Source organism: Rhododendron vialii, chromosome 6a, assembly GCF_030253575.1.
Source record: "Rhododendron vialii isolate Sample 1 chromosome 6a, ASM3025357v1".
In the NCBI taxonomy this organism is placed as follows: Eukaryota; Viridiplantae; Streptophyta; class Magnoliopsida; order Ericales; family Ericaceae; genus Rhododendron; species Rhododendron vialii.
In genome coordinates, this window is record NC_080562.1 from 28,232,212 (window position 1) to 28,252,258 (window position 20,047).

The 20,047-nt window shown below is 38.9% G+C and overlaps 3 protein-coding genes across 3 annotated transcripts; 1 reads left to right on the forward strand and 2 right to left on the reverse strand.

Annotated features, from left to right (window-relative positions):
* Positions 1-472: 472 nt before the first annotated feature.
* LOC131328585 (uncharacterized) lies at positions 473-1,991 on the forward strand. The gene is made up of 5 exons (XM_058361513.1): positions 473-783; positions 860-1,043; positions 1,191-1,469; positions 1,562-1,707; positions 1,793-1,991. The coding sequence occupies exons 2-5, from the start codon at positions 939-941 to the stop codon at positions 1,989-1,991; spliced, it is 729 nt and encodes a 242-aa protein (XP_058217496.1). The 5' UTR covers positions 473-783; positions 860-938.
* An 8,402-nt stretch (positions 1,992-10,393) lies between these two features.
* On the reverse strand, positions 10,394-14,792 carry LOC131328586 (probable LRR receptor-like serine/threonine-protein kinase At3g47570). The gene is made up of 4 exons (XM_058361514.1): positions 13,462-14,792; positions 12,630-12,931; positions 10,874-11,311; positions 10,394-10,471 (listed from the first exon to the last, which is right to left on the reverse strand). Exons 1-3 carry the CDS (start codon positions 14,790-14,792, stop codon positions 10,896-10,898), a joined length of 2,049 nt encoding a protein of 682 aa, XP_058217497.1. The 3' UTR covers positions 10,394-10,471; positions 10,874-10,895.
* Positions 14,793-14,879: 87 nt separating this feature from the next.
* LOC131328587 (probable LRR receptor-like serine/threonine-protein kinase At3g47570) lies at positions 14,880-16,005 on the reverse strand. Its single transcript, XM_058361515.1, has 2 exons — positions 15,608-16,005; positions 14,880-15,525 (listed from the first exon to the last, which is right to left on the reverse strand). The coding sequence occupies exons 1-2, from the start codon at positions 16,003-16,005 to the stop codon at positions 14,880-14,882; spliced, it is 1,044 nt and encodes a 347-aa protein (XP_058217498.1).
* Positions 16,006-20,047: the final 4,042 nt, after the last annotated feature.

Sequence of the window (20,047 nt, forward strand, 5' to 3'; positions counted from 1 at the left end):
CAGCTTTAGAAAAGAATTTCGAAGCTTCAAGACGAGACATATGAGGAAATAGTTGCTGAACTCAATTTTGAAGTGGAGACTGTTCATGTTAAGAGGGATTTTTTTGTGAAAGAGGTTGAGCATAAGGAAGTTGAGATCTGCAACGTGCTCGTAGAGAACAACATTATAGCTGAAAAGCTAGAAAGAGCAGAGGGAACCATTGACGACGTAGAGACACATATTAATATCCAACAATTCAAGGTAATATAACCTAATCTTATTTCTAAAACACATCTTAGGTTATATGCTTCTTGTTTTTTTTTTTCCCTTTATCTTTCCACAGAACCACACAGATAACCTAATCTTATTTCTTTATTTGGAAAATAGACAAGTGAAAGTGTGGAGAAAGATGCAGAGGGTAAAGATGAAGGGAAGAAAAAGAAGAAAAAGAAGAAGAATGTGGTCCTGAGCATCAAATGGTAACGGATGAAGAAGTGGAAATGACAACTATTGAAGCTTTCACGGGTGTACTAGCTGAAAACAGTCCAAAACCAACCAAGAAAAAGAGGAAACAGGTGGACCCTTCATCTCTTGTACAGAATGTGAAAATTGAGACAAGAATAGAGAAGAGGGAGGATGGTTTTGTCTATGAAGACCTAAAGAAGGTAAAGAAGAATAAACAGGAGGAGATGGATGATGTGATACCAAAATGGAAAGTTGAAAAAACAAAATTGGGTAATGGCTGGAAGAAGAAGACAAAGCGTTGCTAAATCTGTTTTATGACCTAAACCAGGGGCATGTGAAGTAAGTAAAGATACACTTATTTCATTAATTCCCAATTCCATTCTCTTTGTATAATTATTTCCTTTTGACATCACAGTAAAGAAGTCTAGACAGACAACGAAACAAGTTATACCATAACTTTCAAATCAATAATAAAGCTTTTGGATGAACTAGACATGGGGAACGAGGTAATAGACGGGTACACATCAATGCTGAAAAGGGAGCAGAAAGTTAAACGACTGATGCAAAGAAACAGTGCATTCTTCACATCCACCTGCTGGGTAAGTACATTGCCCTTTGCCCACAACAAAACACTATTATGTTCACACTGTTTTGATGTCATTATTTGTTCATGTCTGTGCTATACCAGAAATGCAGATTTTCACATATGTTTGTGTTTATCTAACTAACATACTTTATTCCCACAGACACTTATCACAATGGCAAATCAGTCCCCCAAAAAGTTTCTCCTTGATAGCAAACTTGAACAACTCTACAACGAATTACATGACAGGAGCTTAGATTACTTTCGGTACCTTGTTTTCCCGATGAACTCTTCAGGAAATAAGACGAACAAAAACAGTCCATATCATTGGACTCTGCTTGTTTATGATATGCAAGAGCAGGAATGGAAGCATTATAATTCATTCAAACCAAGAAAGAAGGAAAAATCAGGCGACCCTTACCTTAAAGATGCTGCAATAGTGGTAAAAAACCTTCACCTCTCTCTTATTTGCTTATTTAATTGCTTATAATCAATGACTGCAACTAACATAAAAAATTTACTTTGAAAAAATAGAAAGATGCTGTTGAGAAATTCATGAAGGAATTGGAAGAAAGGAGTAATCAGCCACAATTCAACTTGCTAACTCCCATAGAGTCAATCTTTAAAGATGGTGCTCAACTAAGAACAGTGCAAGAAGCACCACAACAGAATATTGCTTCGTAAGCTTCAATCAAACTTTCCATAGTTAAGCATATGACGACATCTATTGCAATTTACTAAACTCTATCTCTTGAATATATGCAGGGTTGATTGTGGACCTGTTGTTTGTTATGTCATCAAAAAGATTGCAGAGCTTGAGGAAATACCACAAAAGCTTGAAAAAGATGTTTCAGCTTTTAGAGTGCATTTGGTCCACAAGATTTTACATGATGAGCCAAGATCATGGACGAAAGAAAAGTGGCAAGACAAAAAACTAGCTCACGATTTTACTTCTGATCAGTAGAGAAATCTGGATTCAGCACTGGTTTAGGAGCAAATTCTCCTCTTTTGTTTAGAAACACAAAATGTGTTAGTGGTTGGTTTAACACTTTGTAGATGGCAGAACACTTTGTAGATGGCAGAACAGTGTGTAGGTTGTTGGTTTGACAGTTTGTAAGTGATTCGTTTGACAAATGTGTTAGTGGTTGGTTTAACACTTTGTAGATGGCAGAACAGTGTATAGGTTGTTGGTTTGACAGTTTGTAAGTGATTCGTTTGACAGTTTGTAACTGGTGACAATCTGGATTTTGATAGTTACATAAAACTTTCATTTTGGCTATGATTGTTGATTGTGGTTGTTGGCTATGATTGTTAACTGTGATGACAAAAAGGCCCGGTGTGGGTTTATTTGTGAATTTCTATTGTGAATGGTAATTTAGGATGAGAAATGCCCGGAGTGGGTTGATATACACTGTTGTTTGTTGCTGTTTTTATTAGTTTGAGACGCAAGGCGTCAGGCCAGGCCATAAAGCAACGAAACCGGCCCTGTCAATTTTTTCCCTTGTTTGCTGCACATTTTCTGGGCTTGGCTTCTTGAGTTGCCATGCTTTCCAAAAATGACATTAATATTGGTACATTTGCTGAATACCTATGCTGCTGCTGATTTGGAAACTGAAATATGTACATTTGTGTTCATAACACTGATGTGAATGTGCAAACAGATGATGAAATCTGTCAAACAGATGATGAAATCTGTCATATTCTGTTCGGCTAGGCCATAAAGCAAGGAAACCACGTCAATTTTTTTTCTTGTTTGCTGCACATTTTCTGGGCTTGGCTTCTTGAGTTGCCATGCTTTCCAAAAATGACATTAATATTGGTACATTTGTGTTCATAACATTGATGTGAATGTGCAAACAGATGATGAAATCTATCATATTCTGTTCTCTGTATTTTGGCAACAAAACATACAGGACTGAAAAACTGTGAAAATTAGTACGCTTTATTACATCAACAAAATCTTATCTATCATGCTAACAATCAATATCCTAAGAACAAGTTCAAATCGAATGAATCAAATAATACTCAGCAATATCCTAAGAACAAGTTCACTCAATTGGCTCTTTACATCTCTTCCTATTGTGGTTTCCCAACTTTTCACACCTCCCACACCTTATTTGTCTCACCTTCTCCCCCTTTGATCGAATTCTTTGAACCTTAGGTCTATCCCGCGGCCTTCTTGTCTTAGGAGGAAGAACTACACGGTTCTCTTTTGTCACTTCTGGAGCTCCGAGAGTGGGAATAGGATTTATCATACTCTCATACGACAATCGGAAAGCTTCAACGGTGTAAAAAGGATCTATGTAGTTTGAAACTTGGAGGCCAACCTTTTGAATAGCCGTCACTGCATGCACACAAGGAAAACCGTTCAACTGCCATCGACAACATGTGCACGTCCGTCTCTGAACATCAACTACAACTGTCGGAAGGGAGAACACTTCAAAAACATCTTCACTTACCTTTGCCACAGTCCACGACCGACCTTTGTCGAAACTTGTGACCAACTTCTTATCCATTTCAGGACACACGATGCCATTCCACTTCCATGACTGTTGCCTCCTATCACACATTTGCTCTATTAGTTTAACCCTTATCGTGTCAATTGCATTCAAAATTTACAAATGACGGGCTTCCAAAATCCATCTGTTGAAAGACTCAGCTGGATTTGAACACATGTCCCCATATCTTCTACCTTCAAAATATGCATTTGCCCACTTGTCAAGTGGGCAACGATTCAACAAAATCCTTAGCTTTTGGACCACCAACATTGCAGAGTTCTTTAAAAGCTTCCTCATAATCAAAAATCGATGGTGCATATGCACAATAAGAAAACAACTCGACTACTCTGTCCCTAAAACCATTAGACAATCTGCCCTTAAACTTGTCCCTCAAATTACACTTCAGATGCTGCAAACAATACGAATGATATCCATTGGGAAAAACCTCTGGAATACCTTTCAAAAGCCGAGAATGACGATCTGTTAAGAATGTTATTGGACGAGATAACAGAATTGTTGACAACTTTCTCAAAAACCAAAGCCAATTCTCGTCAGTTTCAGAATCAGCAATGCCAAAAGCCACTGGAAACAATCCTAATCCAAAAAAAAAGCAACAAGCAACATTAATCTACATTAATATATTCATGGTATAACATTGTAGGGGGATGAAAACAATTGATGCTTTCTGATCAACTGGATGGCAACGGCTTGTTCGTGCCTCTTCACCAAAACCCTAATTCGTCGTCGGAACCCTAATCTGCAAAAATAGACAGGGGGTGAGCGCACCTTTGCCTCTCGTGGCAAAGGCCCTCCGATGCCTTTGTTAGTATCACGTACTAGCAATAAAACCCTAATTATCAGTAGGAAAGCAATGAGAATGCAATGTCTTGCGTACCTTTTGCCTCTAGGTTTACCTCATATTTATAGATTTTCGTATGCTTGTTACCCAAGCATTCCTGTTGCCATAGGATTCCTAACTCGTATAGGAAACCCAGGATATCAAGGAGTCTCGTTTCCTTTATCAGTTTATGGAAAAGAGTCATTTTAGGATTCTTTTCCATTAAGAGCCGAACATCCCATACTCGTTGGGTATCTTTCTCAGATCCTATATTCTTGGGATCTTATTCCTTTATGGGACATGACTATTCTGGAATCTTCCAGAGTATTCCTTCTGCTCCTACTCTCGATTGGAGCTCCTTCTTTGTTCGGCTGTCTCATGGCCGAACAGACTACCTGGACCAAGGACTTCACATGTAACTTGGTCCAAACGTAATCAAAATGTCTCTTATCTGCCGAACAGATAGTTTACACCAGTGACTTGTCATGTCATTGGCCTTTATTTAGCCGAACAGATTGCATGGACCAGGGACTTCACATGTCATTGTTCCATATCGCTGTTCTTCATACTGCCCGGAGATAAGTCCAGTCGTATTCACCACGTGCTCCAAAACATCACGTGTTCGGCAACTAAATGTATTTGCTCGGGAATACCTCCCTACAAACATAATCAATGCAAATTAGTCCTTTGTATCTTAGAATCTAAGGGAAAATATAACGTTATCTGTATTTATTTATTAATCTGCTATGACTGCATATCAACAGAAAACAATAGATGTTATCTATATTAAACTTGTCTCCCAATCTTTCAAATAACATAACATAAACAGAAAACCAATATTGAACAGACAAGAAGATGAATAAAAATAACTAACCTTGATCGCCATCTTTTCCTATAGCTCCGAAAAGGGTTCCAATGTACCTCCCCTTCAAAAAAGTCCCATCAAGCGCCAACAAAGGACGGCAGTAATTGAAGCCTTTGATACACGCATCAAATGCTACAAAAATCCTTCTAAAACAATTAGTTTTGTCACAATACTCAACATCAATAACACTTCTTGGGTTTTTCTCCTTCGCTACCTCAGCATACCACCTTAGTAGGTCAAAAGACAATGCATAATTTCCATACAGCTCATCACCTGCCTTCTCAACCCCAAACCAAGCATGGTGATAACTGATTTTACTTCCATAATACTTCTCAAAAAAATTCACTGCTTCTATTGGTGCATAGTTTGTCTTAGTTCGAACTTCCTCCCTAATCTGTTTAGCAACCAACTTTGAACTCATCCGAGGATTCTTCGAACTAGCAAAAACACCAACACAACTGTGATTCTTCTCAAACTCCCTAATACAAAAGAAACCGTTAGATCTCTCAATGGTTGCATGAATAAACCATTGACAACCAGATTCTGTATATTTTTTTGAACATTCCGTCGTTACTCTAGTCTTGTCACTCTTCAAAAACTTATATACAAATCCGACTTCAATAGCATACATTGCCAGACAATCCCTAAATTCTTTTACTCCGCCTCTAAACTCTTGGCCAACATGAGTAATCAACTTAGCCCAACCAGCAGAAAGACGAACAGTCTCGTGGTGCTGACAAAACCTCTCAAGTGGATCTTCTTCTACTTCATGCATAGTACTACTTTGACCAACTTCAAAACTTCTTCGACATTCAACACTTTCAACAACAACACTCCGATTATTATAATCAGCACAAGAAGAAAGCATTTCAACAACTACATCAATGCAACTAACCCCATACGCACCAGCCAATGCGAACATATTTACAAAATCAGCATCATTATCTAGAACGCAATTGTCATGTCCACCTACAGCATACAAAAGTTGAAAACTAGAGGTTTTCAAATTTGGCCACTTCTTAACCAGACCACGGACAACATCGTCAAAGCAGAAATCTCTTCTAACTGATACGACAAGAGTTTTTGAACCATATTTGCACAGAAGAACAATAGAAGATTCCATACTGCAAATTTAACACCCTCTGCAAGCAAAAAATGCAAACAAATATCATTATCTGTCCTATTAATCTGCTCCAAAAAAATGAAAAACAAAATATCATTGTCGACATAGATCTGTTCTATCCATTCAGTCCACAAACCGCACAAATGCACACACACACTCAAAAGCTGACTTGTAAACTGGATTATCAAATAAACGAGAGAGAGAGAGAGAGAGAGAGAGAGAGAGAGAGAGAGAGAGACCTTCGTCAGATCACAGTGAGAAACCTTCGGCTACAATTCAAACCTTCCAATCGCAGTGGGAAATCTTCGTCAGATCACAGTGAGAAACCTTCGACAGCAATTCAAACCTAAATCTCCAAACCAAACCTAAATCTCCAAACCAAACCAAATGAGAGAGAGAGAGAGAGAGAGAGAGAGAGAGAGAGAGAGAGAGAGATCTTCGTCAGATCACAGTGAGAAACCTTCGACAGCAATTCAAACCTAAATCTCCAAACCAAACCAAACGAGAGAGAGAGAGAGAGAGAGAGAGAGAGAGAGAGAGAGAGAGAGAGCTCAACAATTGAAACCATGAGAGCGAGACAGAGGAAGCATTGATCGTGAATTTGGTCGTCCCCAAATTCACGACAGTAATGACAGCAAGAAGAGTTCTCTTCTCTCTTCTCAGAGTTTAAATCTGGCATTTATATACCAAGGGTAGTTTGGTCCGTTAATGGACCTAAGACTGCATACAAGTTAGTATAATGGATCCGCAGCCTATTAAAAGAATTACTCGGACTAGAAGGCCCAATAAGTGTAGACTGTGGACTCTAGCCCAATTTTCTGTATTTTTTATGAGGCACAAAACTAACAAACGCAAAAAAAATTCAAATAAGGACAAAATTAAAAAAGTGGAAAAAATTGTTAGTGGAACGGGGTCTGAGATTTTGATTTAACTGTATTATCGACTAAATTCTACTGCTAGTCTACTGGAGTACTAAATTTCAGGATTTCTCAAAAAGAGAAAAAAAAAAAGAGAAAAGGGGAAAAAAAATAGAAAAAGGGCACAGAGAGAGAGAGAGAGAGAGAGAGAGAGAGATCAGCATGGTATGGCATTTTCGTAAATCCACCAAGATAAAAGGCTACGCACACACAAAGGTGCCGTGCCCGAAACGCCACATTCAAATCTAACTCAGTCAATTTCATATCCGCGAATTTACAAATGGACTGATGAAGGTTTTTTTTTTGTTGGGTTATAGTCATGATTTATTGGGTCATTTATTGAGACCCAATTAATAATGGGTTAGATGGATTGAGACCCATTCTAACCCAACTAATAAATGAGTTGGGTTGGATTTATTTTTTAGTAAATGGGTTTGAATTTTTTAATGGGTCTGAATTCACTTTGTCACCCCTAGCTGGAAGTTAACATTTGCCGCAAGTATACTTTTTCTTCCATTTTCAAAGATAATGGAAACATCGATACTCCATTTTGTTCAAAACCTCGTGAAGTGGAGAGCTGAGTTATGTTTTGTCAGAAGCCATAAAGCAAAAAATAATAATTTTGCGGGCTTTTAAAGAAATTTTGTTGTATTAATTAGAACTAAAAAAATTCAAAATCAGTTCAATGGACTGACAATAGTGAGTGTGTGAATGTGTATTAAAAGGTATAAAAAGTACACAAAAATATGTGTTTTCCTTGTCTTCTAATGTGCTTATCGTCAGCCCAGTAGACTGACAATAGCAAGACCGTGAGAACTATAAACATGTGTTTTTTTTCCCTCTCAAGTCACCAAGAAATTAAGTGCAGGGATCGTACCTGCTCATGATCACCCAACAATTCCAGTTCTTCAGCCTCTGTGACCTCCAGTTTGAAGCATAGTGCTTCTGATCGCATGCAACTGAGGTCCCGTTCCAGAACACCTTCTTAAAAAATAAGTACTTATTTCACATTTTTAAACTTAAAAATAATATAAATGAAAAATAATTTTTCAATTTTTTTTGCACCGTATTAAAGATCTCAATGAGATCTATCAAACAAGATCCATAGTGATAGAAAATTTATTTACATAAGCACATAATTTTTCAGCTTGAAATTGCCTTCTTAAAAAATAAGTACTTATTTATCGTTTTGGAACGGAGCCTGAGTAACAACAGCCTTAACGTCCATTTGATTTGTCAGTACATCGCGTGAACAAACGTCTCCAATTTTAAGTATTGAAACCAAGCACTCTTGGGTTTTGTGAGTTCTAGAAGAGCGATGGATTGGAAAAGTGGTCTCAATTAATAGAACGTTGTGACATAGCACAATACAATTAATTTGGTAGAAACAAATATTTACACGGGCAGTGTAAATAATTTAATCTTGTAAAGTAATTCAGCCAATTTATTGAATCCCCAACTCCAACTCCAACAGTATGAAGGTCATTACGAAGGCATTTGGCCGATATCATGTTTGCCATTCCAGATAGATTCAATGGGTGTAGAAATCATTACGAATTTTTCAAGAGCGAGGGTGCCCATTTTGGAAAACAGGGGTATTCTGCCAAGCGGCTGATCCAGCCGTTCATCTCGGCTTGGATAGGTCAGAGTAAATATGAGCGCAAATAAATCTGAGCTGTCGATTGCTCGGCAAATATTCGAACCGTTGATTGCCGAGATGAACGGCCGGATCGGTCTATCTACACCGCTTTGGAGGAGGTGCTTGGAAGCATCTCCATTCCTATTTTTTTTGCCTTTATTCAAATTTTTTCGCATTTATTAGTTTTGTATTAAACTTTCGAGGGTTATTAATTCGTCACGACGAAAGGAAATCGGAAAAGTAATTTACTATGATCAAAATTCATAATTTTATGAATAAAGACGAAAATAAGCTAAAATTTTGGGATGTTTTTTGAATGACGCTTTTACACTTGTGCTCGCACACGTGTACAAGTGTTATGTGGCTTAGGGGTGTACAATGGTATACAATTGATTTGAACTGTAATTTATACATATTCATTAGCGGAACGGGGCCTTAGAAATTTGAATAGTTGATCCTTTATATTTTGAGAGACGTAGGATGTTTATTTGAGGCCAAGCTTGTCTACGGTTGGCAGGTGCTACCCACACTTGTGTGTCCCGCGACATGCCGTATTCTTGTAACCATTCATTTTTAGGAAGTTTCATATTGGGAGAGTTGGCAGCAAGGGAGAGTCTAAGATTTTTCGGTTTAGAAACGGGTTATACAGCCGTTTGAGGTTGAGAAACGATGGGGGATGTTGAAGCCATCATTTCTATGGTTAATAGGAAGGGGAAGGCAGCTGAATCTAAAGAAATGGACAATCTAACACTGAAAAAAAAAAAAAAAAAGGCATAAAGGTAAGCGTCTCCCAGAAGCTGATCTAACAATGCTGAAATCTGTTACAAAATCCAAGGTTGATCTTGGAATTGTTTACAATGACAATGTTAGACACGGGGAGAAATTATAGATGATTGATATCAAGAATTAACAAGGTAAACTCGTGTTCCCTTCCGGAAGGCGGTGTATTTTAAGATTTTTTGAACAAGGTCAAGTCATCTAATGATAAGTCTTCGCTACCCAACAATTGAAAACCCATGATATTAGATAGAGGAGGTATAGAGGATTCTTTCTACAGCGATTTCTGGCTCATCGTTTAATGGGACCATCCATGACCTAGACCGTTCAAAGCTCAAGCTTTGATTATACAAGTGATTCTTGATTTTCTACACCCGGAAGCAGAACTAGTAATCTGAATATTGTTTTTTCTCTGTTTTTCAAACTGTTTCTCAAGAACAATTCTTTGTATCAGAGCTTGCTCTATTTCATTTGCCCATTGTTTTGTAATCCGCCTAATAGAAAAATAACAGGCAGAAATCACATGAAGACAACATTTTATAGACCAGTACTGTCATAGAGGCTAAAAGGTGCCAACTGTAGAATCCATTACATTAGTATTAAGACAGGATAGCCATTGCTAGTCATGGCCTTATTGTAAAGTACATTTGATCATGGAAGTTGTAAATTGAAAGACACTAAATATAATGAAACAAAACTGGAAACAAAAGCATAGGATGGTATTGATAACACGACAAAGGAACATGTTGCATCAACAAGTCTTCAAGACCAGTTAGACCTTAGGTACCTAGGACAATATAGAGAAATTATAAGTAGATCACCAAACAGTTGGATGGGGTACGATGATATTCAGTCAAGAAAATAATTAGATCACTAAACTGGTGGATGGGGTATGGTCAAAATCAATTTTCTTGGTATGGTACCAAATTCATTTTTCAGCGGCTAATGCTAGCATATAAGGATGCCGTTTGGCATATTTTATTGTACGGAATGAAATTGAAAACCAAATGCAATTTGCATTTGATACTGGAACCATCATCATGCTGAATGAGAGGGATCATAGCCGACTTTTTCAAACTCCAAAATGTGAATGCTGAAGAATGTCACCACCTACTGTCGAGAAAGCAGTGGTTCTAGATGTTGACGAATGTATTTTCTCCAAGTCAAGGAGAAACTGAAGGGGTCATACCTACTCGAGATGACTGACAATACTAGTTCCTTTTGCCTCGATGGGCTCCAGTTTCAAGCAGAGTGTTCCGGATTGTGTGTAACTGAGGAACAATGTCAGTCATGTTCAGTCGATTGGTCGGCAGTTCTTCCGAACAAGTGATTCCAACTTCAAGTAGTGAAATCATGCAATCCTGAATTTTGTGACTGCTATGAGAGCTCTGACTCTGATTGTTGTCAATACTTGAACTTGCCTCCCCCATTTCTCTTTGTTGAAATAATGTTGCATCAACAATTTCTGCTATTTTTTCAGGAAGAGACATCTTAACAAAGTTGTGGAGAGTGAGACTATCACTAAACATGCCATCGGTTGGTCTCTTCCCGGTAAACATCTCCAATAAGAGGATGCCATAACTATACACATCACCACATGTTAACAACTCATTTGCCAATCCATACTCTTCAATTCAGGCACCACATATATAATAAGAAAGATGACGAAGATTACAGACTTGGTACTGTTTTTGAGAATAAAATGTGGCTACTTTTTAAATGCATGGTAACAAGTCACTATTCTAAGAGTACTTATAGATTGTGTGACCCTTAAACAAGGTAGAGTTCCATGTTAGAGGCATATATTTGAATGTGACGTAAGACAATATTCCATGATCACATGATAGATCTAAGCTTTGATCAGATGTGAGCGATTATTAATGCGTTTCTTATTTCTTCTCTTTTTCTTTTTTTCTTGCCATGGTAAAAGTAGTTGGTTTGTGGCTTTTGTCATGAGAAAAACATTACAGACTTAACACAAGATTGATTCACAGCGACATTTTGAAAACCATCTAATTGATGGTCTTAAGAAGTCAAAGCTTGGCACAGTGTATCTAAATTCTATTTACTATTGACAGATTAACTATAACTTTCTCACAAAAAATTTTAGAAAGTTTGTTGGTTTATTGATTAATCAATATATTTAAAAATTTTAAAACTCTATACGTTGCAATATTTGTCTTCAAAGGAAAGATACTAATGAAAGAACAAGTAGCTAGATTGTGTTTCCCGTTCCAAAGTTTCAACTAGTGGCCATTTCATTTACATTTAAGTAGGAATAACAGCATAAACCAACTCCCACATAGCCCGCTCCTATTAACACAGGAATGGAAAGTGGAACAAAAGGTATAATCTACGTATATTGATATGTTCCATAAAAAAGCTTTTTATTAGAAATTATTTTCAATTCACCAGATCTTATCTTTTTCAAAAAGGTTAATAAAAAAAAAATAAAGTTCACTAAGTTAAACTAGCTAAAGTTGAATTTTCTAATTTAATATTCTTTAATGTACAAACATCCTGGGCTTGTACTAGTGCTTGTACTAGTACTACATAGCTTCTTGGCTGCATAACTACTAGCTAGATTCTCATTTGGGTATTGGTACTACTATACTAGTGAGAGATTACAATAAATGACTACATATAGAACAACAAATTGCCTCTCTCTTTACCCCTATGGATGCAATCAAAGGAGACAAGAAACAATCAGAAAATGGGACATATTTACTTTCACTTATGGCGCCAGCTAGAAAACTAAGGTTTTAGACACTTCTACATTCTCACAATGATTCAAGAAAGACCTCTATGGGGCACCTATTTGTCACATAAACTAGGTTAAACTCAAGTCAGTAAGAATCACAGAAAAGAACACAAAAGAATGTCTACATAAGAGAAGGTGACAAGGGAAATGAGAAATTATACTAGAGTCTAGGAGGATCATTTACCTGGAGCCACATAACCAACAGATCCCCTTATGCCAATTGAACTTGACTGATTTGTAGTCGAGCTATATGTAGCTTCTTGGAGGAATCTAGCTAACCCAAAATCACCTACATGTCCAATCATTTCCTCATCTCGAAGTATGTTGCTCGGCTTTAAGTCACAATGAAGTATTGGGTTGGAGGAATGATGGTGAAGATAATCAATTGCGGATGCCACATCAATTGCAATATTTAACATTTGTAGGGTGTTTAAATGCCTTGATTCCTTTCGGGCATCTTCTTCGATTTCATTTGGATGCAGCCAGTGTTCTAAATGGCGGCCGCCGAGGCCGCCTAGGCGCTTGGAGGTGTCCTGCCGCCACGCCAATACCCCTTGGCTTTTGATTTGGCGCCCAGGGAGGTTTGGCGGTGTTTGGCGGCCGCCTAGGCGGCCTTGGCGGCGTCGTCGGCGTCTTTGGAGGCCTTTGGTGGCCTAAAATGTATAGTATTAAACTAATGGAGATCAAGTTTTGGAAGGGTATGGAGGAGAAGAGTTAGAGGAAGGAGATGAACTTTGAACTTGGCATTAGGGATCTCCGATCTCGTTTATTTCTACTTATTGTCTTATTCAACTTATTTGCTAGTTGCTACTACTTAATTTCATTTGAGTTTGTACATTAAACTTTGCATTATGGTTATGTAGAACTTTGAACTTGCATTATGGATACATAGAATATAGTTTGATTGGATAATGGTTTGTTAAAAAAAAAAAACGCCAAATTGCTTGGCGTCGCCTAGGCGGTTTGGCACTTGGAGGTGGGTCTCCGCCCTACTAGCGCCAAGCGCCATTTAGAACATTGGATGCAGCCATTCCTCTAGGCTCCCATTGACCATGAACTCAAACACAAGAGCTTTAAAATCGTTGCCTTGATAATCGACACTTGAACATGCTGTGATTACCTTTAGAAGATTTCGATGTTTGATGCTCTTCAAGGCCTTACACTCAGCAAGGAAACTCTTGGAAGCACCGTGGAATTGAAGGTTTAGTACTTTAACTGCAACAACTTTCTGACACTCATCAAGAACACCTTTATATACTGAACCAAAACTACCCATACCAATCAAATTGGTTGGAGAAAAGCCATCAGTCACTTTAAGTAGACTTTGGTAGGACAATTGGGGAAATGAGTTTCCTAAGATTTTGACTGACGGTACATTTATTGTCCTTTTAAACAAACACAGATAAAGGAAACACAAGAACAGAAGCAGCCCTAGAAGCCCCGAGGGTATAAAAGTACTTAATTTCATGGTAAGAGTAAATCCTTTATTTCCGGACCCTTCGGAGTTGCACGGTTGCAACTGCAATTCAGGTATTCCCCCACAGAGTTTCTTGTTTCCTTCAACAGAAAAGGCTGATGCATTCTGAAATACACCTCTTTCTAGTACGGGACCCTCGAAATCATTGAATGATAGGTTTAGTTTCCTTAGAAAGACAAAGTCATCCAAGTAGTCTGGAATTTTTCCTGAGAGGTTGTTGTTTCCTTCAACAGAAAAGGCTGATGCATTCTGAAATACACCTCTTTCTAGTACGGGACCCTCGAAATCATTGAATGATAGGTTTAGTTTCTTTAGAAAGACAAAGTCATCCAAGTAGTCTGGAATTTTTCCTGAGAGGTTGTTGTGCGAAAGATCTAAGTCCTCCATACCTCTCAAAGTAGCTAAAGATGAAGGAAGGGTGCCCCACAATTTGTTCCCTTTCATGTTTAGTGATGTAAACTTTACACAACTACCAAGAGAACTTGGAATATTACCGTCCAACATATTTTGAGAAACATCTAGTTCTTCTAGATTTTGGAGAAGTCCAATTTCCAACGGAAGGGAACCACTCAATTTATTATAGGCAAGGTTTAGATCCAACAACGATGAGAGACTGCCAACTTCTTTGGGTATTATACCACTAAGATAGTTATGATCAAGATACAGCAACAATAAAAAATGGCATTTACCCATATGTGAAGGGATGTTCCCACGAAAATTATTTCCAGATACGTTGAGATAAAGTAACGAAGTTAAGTTCTCAAAAGTTGTCGGGATCTCCCCGTGGAATTTATTTCCATCGAGGTTTAAAATCTGCAGCCTTTGAAGCTTCCCGATATCAGAAGGAATGTTACCACTTAAATGGTTCATGGACATGGAAAGAAAATGCAAATTGATTAGATTCCCTATGCCAGATGGGATACTCCCTACTATTTTGTTCTCAGCGAAGCTCAAAAACTAAAATTTAGTGGAAAAATTGCTGATTGATTCAGGCAACACACCTCCAAAGTTGTTGGTGGCTAGACCCATGACGGACAATCTAGTGGCATTGGTCAAAGTGTCAAGAAAGCTCAAGTCATCCACTTCCCCTGTTCCTAGAAGATTAACTTCAAGCACTATACTCGTAAGATCAGGCACATTTTCCAAAGAAGGGACTTTTTCTATAAATTTGTTTCGCCCCAAGAACAGGTAAGCTAGTTTGGTGGCATTGGATATTGTGATAGGAATGGAACCAGTAAACAAGTTACTAGCAATAGTTAGGACTTGGAGATTAGGAAGAGTGATTCCTAGGTCTGAGGGAAGGCTGCCTTCAATTTGGTTTTCTGAAACTTCAAAGATTTCGATAGAAGAGAGATTATAGATTGAGAAAGGAATGGTACCAACCAAATTGTTCAACCCTAATTGAAGAGCTTTCAATTTTTTCCACCCACCAAGAGTATCCGGCACATTATTGCCAATCTTATTGTTAGTTGCAAAAATAATTGTAAGAGAAGATAGATTCCCAAGAATAGAAGGCAAACTTCCTACTAGATTGTTTTTCGCAATATACAGCCCCTCGAGCTTACTCAAAGAACCGATCTCCGTAGGAATATTCCCTGTCAGCCTATTACCAGAAAATTCAAGGCCAAGAAGGTTAGAGCAACTAGATAGATTTGTGGGAATTTCACCAGAACGGTATTGTTCACCAATGATATTCTTTGTAGTCTTCGCAAGTGGCTGAGTTCTGGGGGATTTCGCCACTCAAGCTGTTGTTGCGAAGCCATAGATTCCTGAGAAAGCTCAGATTTCCGATGTGGGGCGAAACAGACCCCGATAGTTTCTTATGATCATTCCTCAACCCGGTGACCCTCTGGTGTTGGCGGCCACATTTTACACCAACCCATTGACAAAAGTGGATGGATTCATTCCACGAGTTCAGAGCTCCAAAGGGATCACTAGTTATGGCTGCTTTGAATGCAAGCAAGGCTAGACGGTCAGTCTCGTTCCCGCCTTGCATAAAGCCAGCTACAAAAGAAGAGCCAGATTGCAAGCACAACAGAGAAACAACGTGCATGAAAAGGAAGAATAGCTTTAACATTGCCATGCCAACGCGGTGATTGGAAATGTTAATGCTTCGTGCGTTGCTTGCTGATAACCAAGCTTTTAATAGAGAGTGTTGGTGCTCTAGTCAAGTGTAGCAGGCCGAGCTCAATTGTGATTCCACCATGGACCACCTCTGCTCCTCTGCCACCGCCAGCCGCCGCAAGGGCAGCTAACCCACTATAACTGTGCTCGGCCTGAGCCGAGGCATACCAGTCGTCGACTCTGCTTTTGCCTTGCGTCCGGCCACGGAGAGGATCTACGCCAAGCTCGGCCACCATTTTGGGGCGGCCCCGCGGATTATGTTGCCTAGCCCGGATTCCCTTCGGGCTCGGCTTCCCTTCAAGCTAGACAACCGACAGGTTCTTCTGAGCTCGGCCACCCGCACGGCCACGTGCCCACCCACATGCGAAGACGGTTACGCTATGGGATAATCATGAGCGCACATGGATCATGCCAGGTCACCCCCAAAAGCGGTTACCAGATCTGTTCGGTGACGTCACGGTGACATCGCCTGGCCCGCGCAAGGCACGTGCCTGTGCTTGGAGAGCAAGTCAGGGAGACTCTATAAATACTGAAGGATAACGCCTCTAGAAAGGTACGCACTCATACACGCGAATACCCACTCAAAACTCTAGTCTCTTCCCTTTCTTCCTGCACATACTTATCCTCTCACCGGAGGGCCTTGCCGGGCAACCCCCGGCAAGGTCTTAGTCGTGCGCTCACTGTGCAGGCTACGTGGAGAAGGCTAGGAAGCCACTGAACCAGCGGAGGAAGGACTCGAACCAGATATCACGGGCCACACATCAAGCAACTTTCTTGTCAAGCAACGTACATCAATTGTCCCAAATACGTTTTCAGACCGTATATTATTAGATAATTTGCTTACATTATCTTTCCAGGTTGGAGTTTGTGGAAACAGCCTCTCTACTCGCAGGGGTAAGGCTGCGTACATCCACCCTTCTCCAGACCCTGCAATGGCGGGAGCCTCGTGCACTAGGTTTGACTTTTTTTTTTTATGTGTAGTCAGATTACAGGTTTCCACTTATTTTCTACCGAAAGCTATACAAACTGAAATTCGGTGTTAGATATTTATGATTATTTTTACCCCACAGTTTGCAAGCCCAACAATGGATTTCACAGCCTCGATGGCAAGCCATTTCTGATTGTTTCTGTTAGTCAATCGTGTGGTCTTTATTCTCATCAATGACATTATCGAATAGCGATTTTACCCCTCTTCATGCGCGAAAGTGCTGACTTTGAGAGGTCGAGAGGCCCGAATCATTGCCCATGGATCGATGGTGCATACTAGACTTTCTGTTTTTGTTTCTATTTTGCATTTCTTTTGTTTGGAATTTCAATAGTTCTTGCCAGTCTGTGTAGTCAGAGTGCATTCCAATGGTTCTTCCCAATTCCCAATTGGACTTGGAATGTGGTCTGTACATGCTTATTGCAGATCATGCGATGCGGTATGTAGGAGGAAGCATTTGGTTGCGGTTGAGGGTAACACTAGAAGGAGGGGTAGATCATAATTGACATAAGAGGATTTGGTTATGGTTGAGAGTAACACCAGGAGGGCTTAGGTGCTAAGAGTAAGAAGGTCAAGAGTTTAACTACTCTAAGGTGTTAATCTAACTATTTTAGCAATAGTAACTTTCGCCGAACAAAAAAAAAAGAAGAGTAACACTATGAGAAGGGAGAGACATTAGAGGAGATAATTCGAAATGATCTAGGTTTTCTAAATATCATGAAACACAATGCCCTTTACAAAATTCAGTTAAAAAATGGATGCATTACCTGAACCCAATTGATTGGGACTTACTACTTTGTTTGGTTTTGGTAAAAGAGTTTAAATTCTTTCCGTCGGCAGTGGAAACCACGGGTTTTTCCACCACTGCCATTGTGGGCAAACCATGCATTTATTGTATTAATCTAAACCGTTCATCTTATATGACCTACGGAGTAGTATAACTCCACAAAAAATTAATTAGCTTGATCAGAAATTAATATGTATATCCAAAAATCAATTTTCTTTTATCAATGGAGGTTCATGGACGGTCTAACTTTAAAATTAGACAATGATCGCCCATTTTATAAATCGAAATTCTAATTTTGAAGCCTATAGAAGTCCAATCAAGTCTTTGTGTTGCTGGTCAAAAGCAAAAATGGAAAAGTAATATTGGTAGTTGTTTTTTTTTTTTTAAACTTTCGGAGAGGGAATTAAAGCAATATTCATGATACTATGTACTTATGTAGTAGTTAAATGTGAAAAGCAAGTTTACGTTAAAAATATGTATGTGCAGCCAAATTTTCAAGCCTATAGATGTCGGATCAAACTGATATTTTGTGTGCATATGTCTGCGGACCTTATAAGATGAACGGTTCAGATTACAACAATGAACACACGGTGGGGCCAAAGTCATTTCCCGTGACGTGCACTACACTTTCTGTTTATTTCAAAAAGAGAAATGTCAAAAATGTAAACCGTAAAAATTTACTATTGTTTATGGGCTCTTTCAATAGTCCTTCAGAAAGAGCCCATTCCAATGGCTCTCCCCATTCTCCAATTGGATATAGAAAACTTGAATTGCCTGCAGGTTTGCTCTTAAACGTCCATCACAGGGAGAAAAAGAAGAAGAAGGTATGGCAAGAGGACTCCATAAGTCAAGTCTTTGTCTTGCTGGTCTAAAGCAAAAATGGAAAAAGTAATTAATATTGGTAGTTGCTTTTACTTTTACTTTTACTTTTACTTTTGGAAAGGGATTAAATATGAAAAGCAAGTTTGCGTGAATGCGTTTATTAGGGATCACAGCCTCACGTCTATTCAGTCATTATTTTGGACAAACGTACTGGGTAGTTCAAGCATGGTAGGCATCTAACACAACTCTCTTTGTGAAAAACGCCGGCTTGCATGCAACAGTTCAAGCGCGATGGAACAACTCCGGAACATCCAATTTTTCTTGTAGTGAATTATACATTGCAGACTCATTGAAGAAGTCTACGAATTATGACACTTATTTGCCCATTTACTTGTTGTCTTCCAGTGAAAATTGTTTCTTTGTGATCTGTAGAATATACATCATTTGTTTACCACTCCACTTGCGAGTCAGAGTTAGAGTCGGGAGAGTGTTAGTGCTTGTCCCATATTGATTAATTAGCACCTCTCCAAAATTAATACATGAGCATAGGTGACCTCCCTACGTATCACAATTTTCCCCTGCCCTCTGAGCAACCCCAAACCGTTTCCAATTGTAACCACCCATTTGAAATTTGCTTGTTGGAAGTTAGACTTATTCCCTTATCCGGTGGTTGCATTTGAATCATGGATTTTGGCGAATTGTTCACGAAGAAAACAAGAGTAACAGGATCCATTTGAATTTACTTGTAGGAAGTTCCACTTCTTCCCTAATCGAGTACTCATAGCTGAGTTTATATCATGGATTTGGGCAGTTGTTCATGAGTGAAAGGAGAGTAGCCGAACCTATTTGAATTTTCTTATAGGAAGTCTGATTTCTTCCCTAATCTAGCGGCTACGTTTGAACCATGCATTTGGGGGAGTTGTTCGCTTAGGAAAAGGAGAGTAACTGGACACTTTAATGGCACAAAGAGCTTGATTAAGTGTTCATTCTCGTTTACAAGAGACAATCTGCTGCAACAATAGTCAGGAAAACTCAAAACCACTCTGCTTTGTACATTGACCTTCTCCGTTTAAGCTAACGCAAAGGCCGAGAACCATGTAAATGGAAAGGGAACCTTGTAAATGGAAAGGGAACGCATATATGCGGTAGGCACGTTTTGGCATATCGAAAGTGTGTCCGAACATGTCCCTGTCCCAATCATTTCAAAAAAAGATACATTTTTCTAAGCATATTCTGTTTGAAACATAGCGTATATATATTGAGAAATCCAAAAGTACCTAATGAGGGGATAAATGCCAAAAATGCACATGAAATTCCTCTCTAGCCCTAGCCGGCTAATGCCAGGCAGAAATCGTTCTAAATGAAAAGCAAATCCTATACGTATGAATTCTTAACCGCCATCTTCAA

What these genes read in the sequence shown, in the direction of transcription:
- LOC131328587 (XM_058361515.1), bottom strand. Translation starts at nt 16,005, where the DNA reads ATGGCAATGTTAAAGCTATTCTTCCTTTTCATGCACGTTGTTTCTCTG. An exon ending in GACTACAAAGAATATCATTG is followed by an intron (nt 15,526 to 15,607) that starts GTGAACAATACC and finishes TTCTGGTAATAG; the next exon opens with GCTGACAGGGAATATTCCTA.
- LOC131328585 (XM_058361513.1), top strand. Translation starts at nt 939, where the DNA reads ATGGGGAACGAGGTAATAGACGGGTACACATCAATGCTGAAAAGGGAG. An exon ending in TCTTCACATCCACCTGCTGG is followed by an intron (nt 1,044 to 1,190) that starts GTAAGTACATTG and finishes TTATTCCCACAG; the next exon opens with ACACTTATCACAATGGCAAA. An exon ending in TTAAAGATGCTGCAATAGTG is followed by an intron (nt 1,470 to 1,561) that starts GTAAAAAACCTT and finishes TTGAAAAAATAG; the next exon opens with AAAGATGCTGTTGAGAAATT.
- LOC131328586 (XM_058361514.1), bottom strand. Translation starts at nt 14,792, where the DNA reads ATGAACCATTTAAGTGGTAACATTCCTTCTGATATCGGGAAGCTTCAA. An exon ending in GAGGAATGGCTGCATCCAAT is followed by an intron (nt 12,932 to 13,461) that starts GTTCTAAATGGC and finishes CCATTTAGAACA; the next exon opens with CTGGCTGCATCCAAATGAAA. An exon ending in TGTTGGTTATGTGGCTCCAG is followed by an intron (nt 11,312 to 12,629) that starts GTAAATGATCCT and finishes CCTGAATTGAAG; the next exon opens with AGTATGGATTGGCAAATGAG.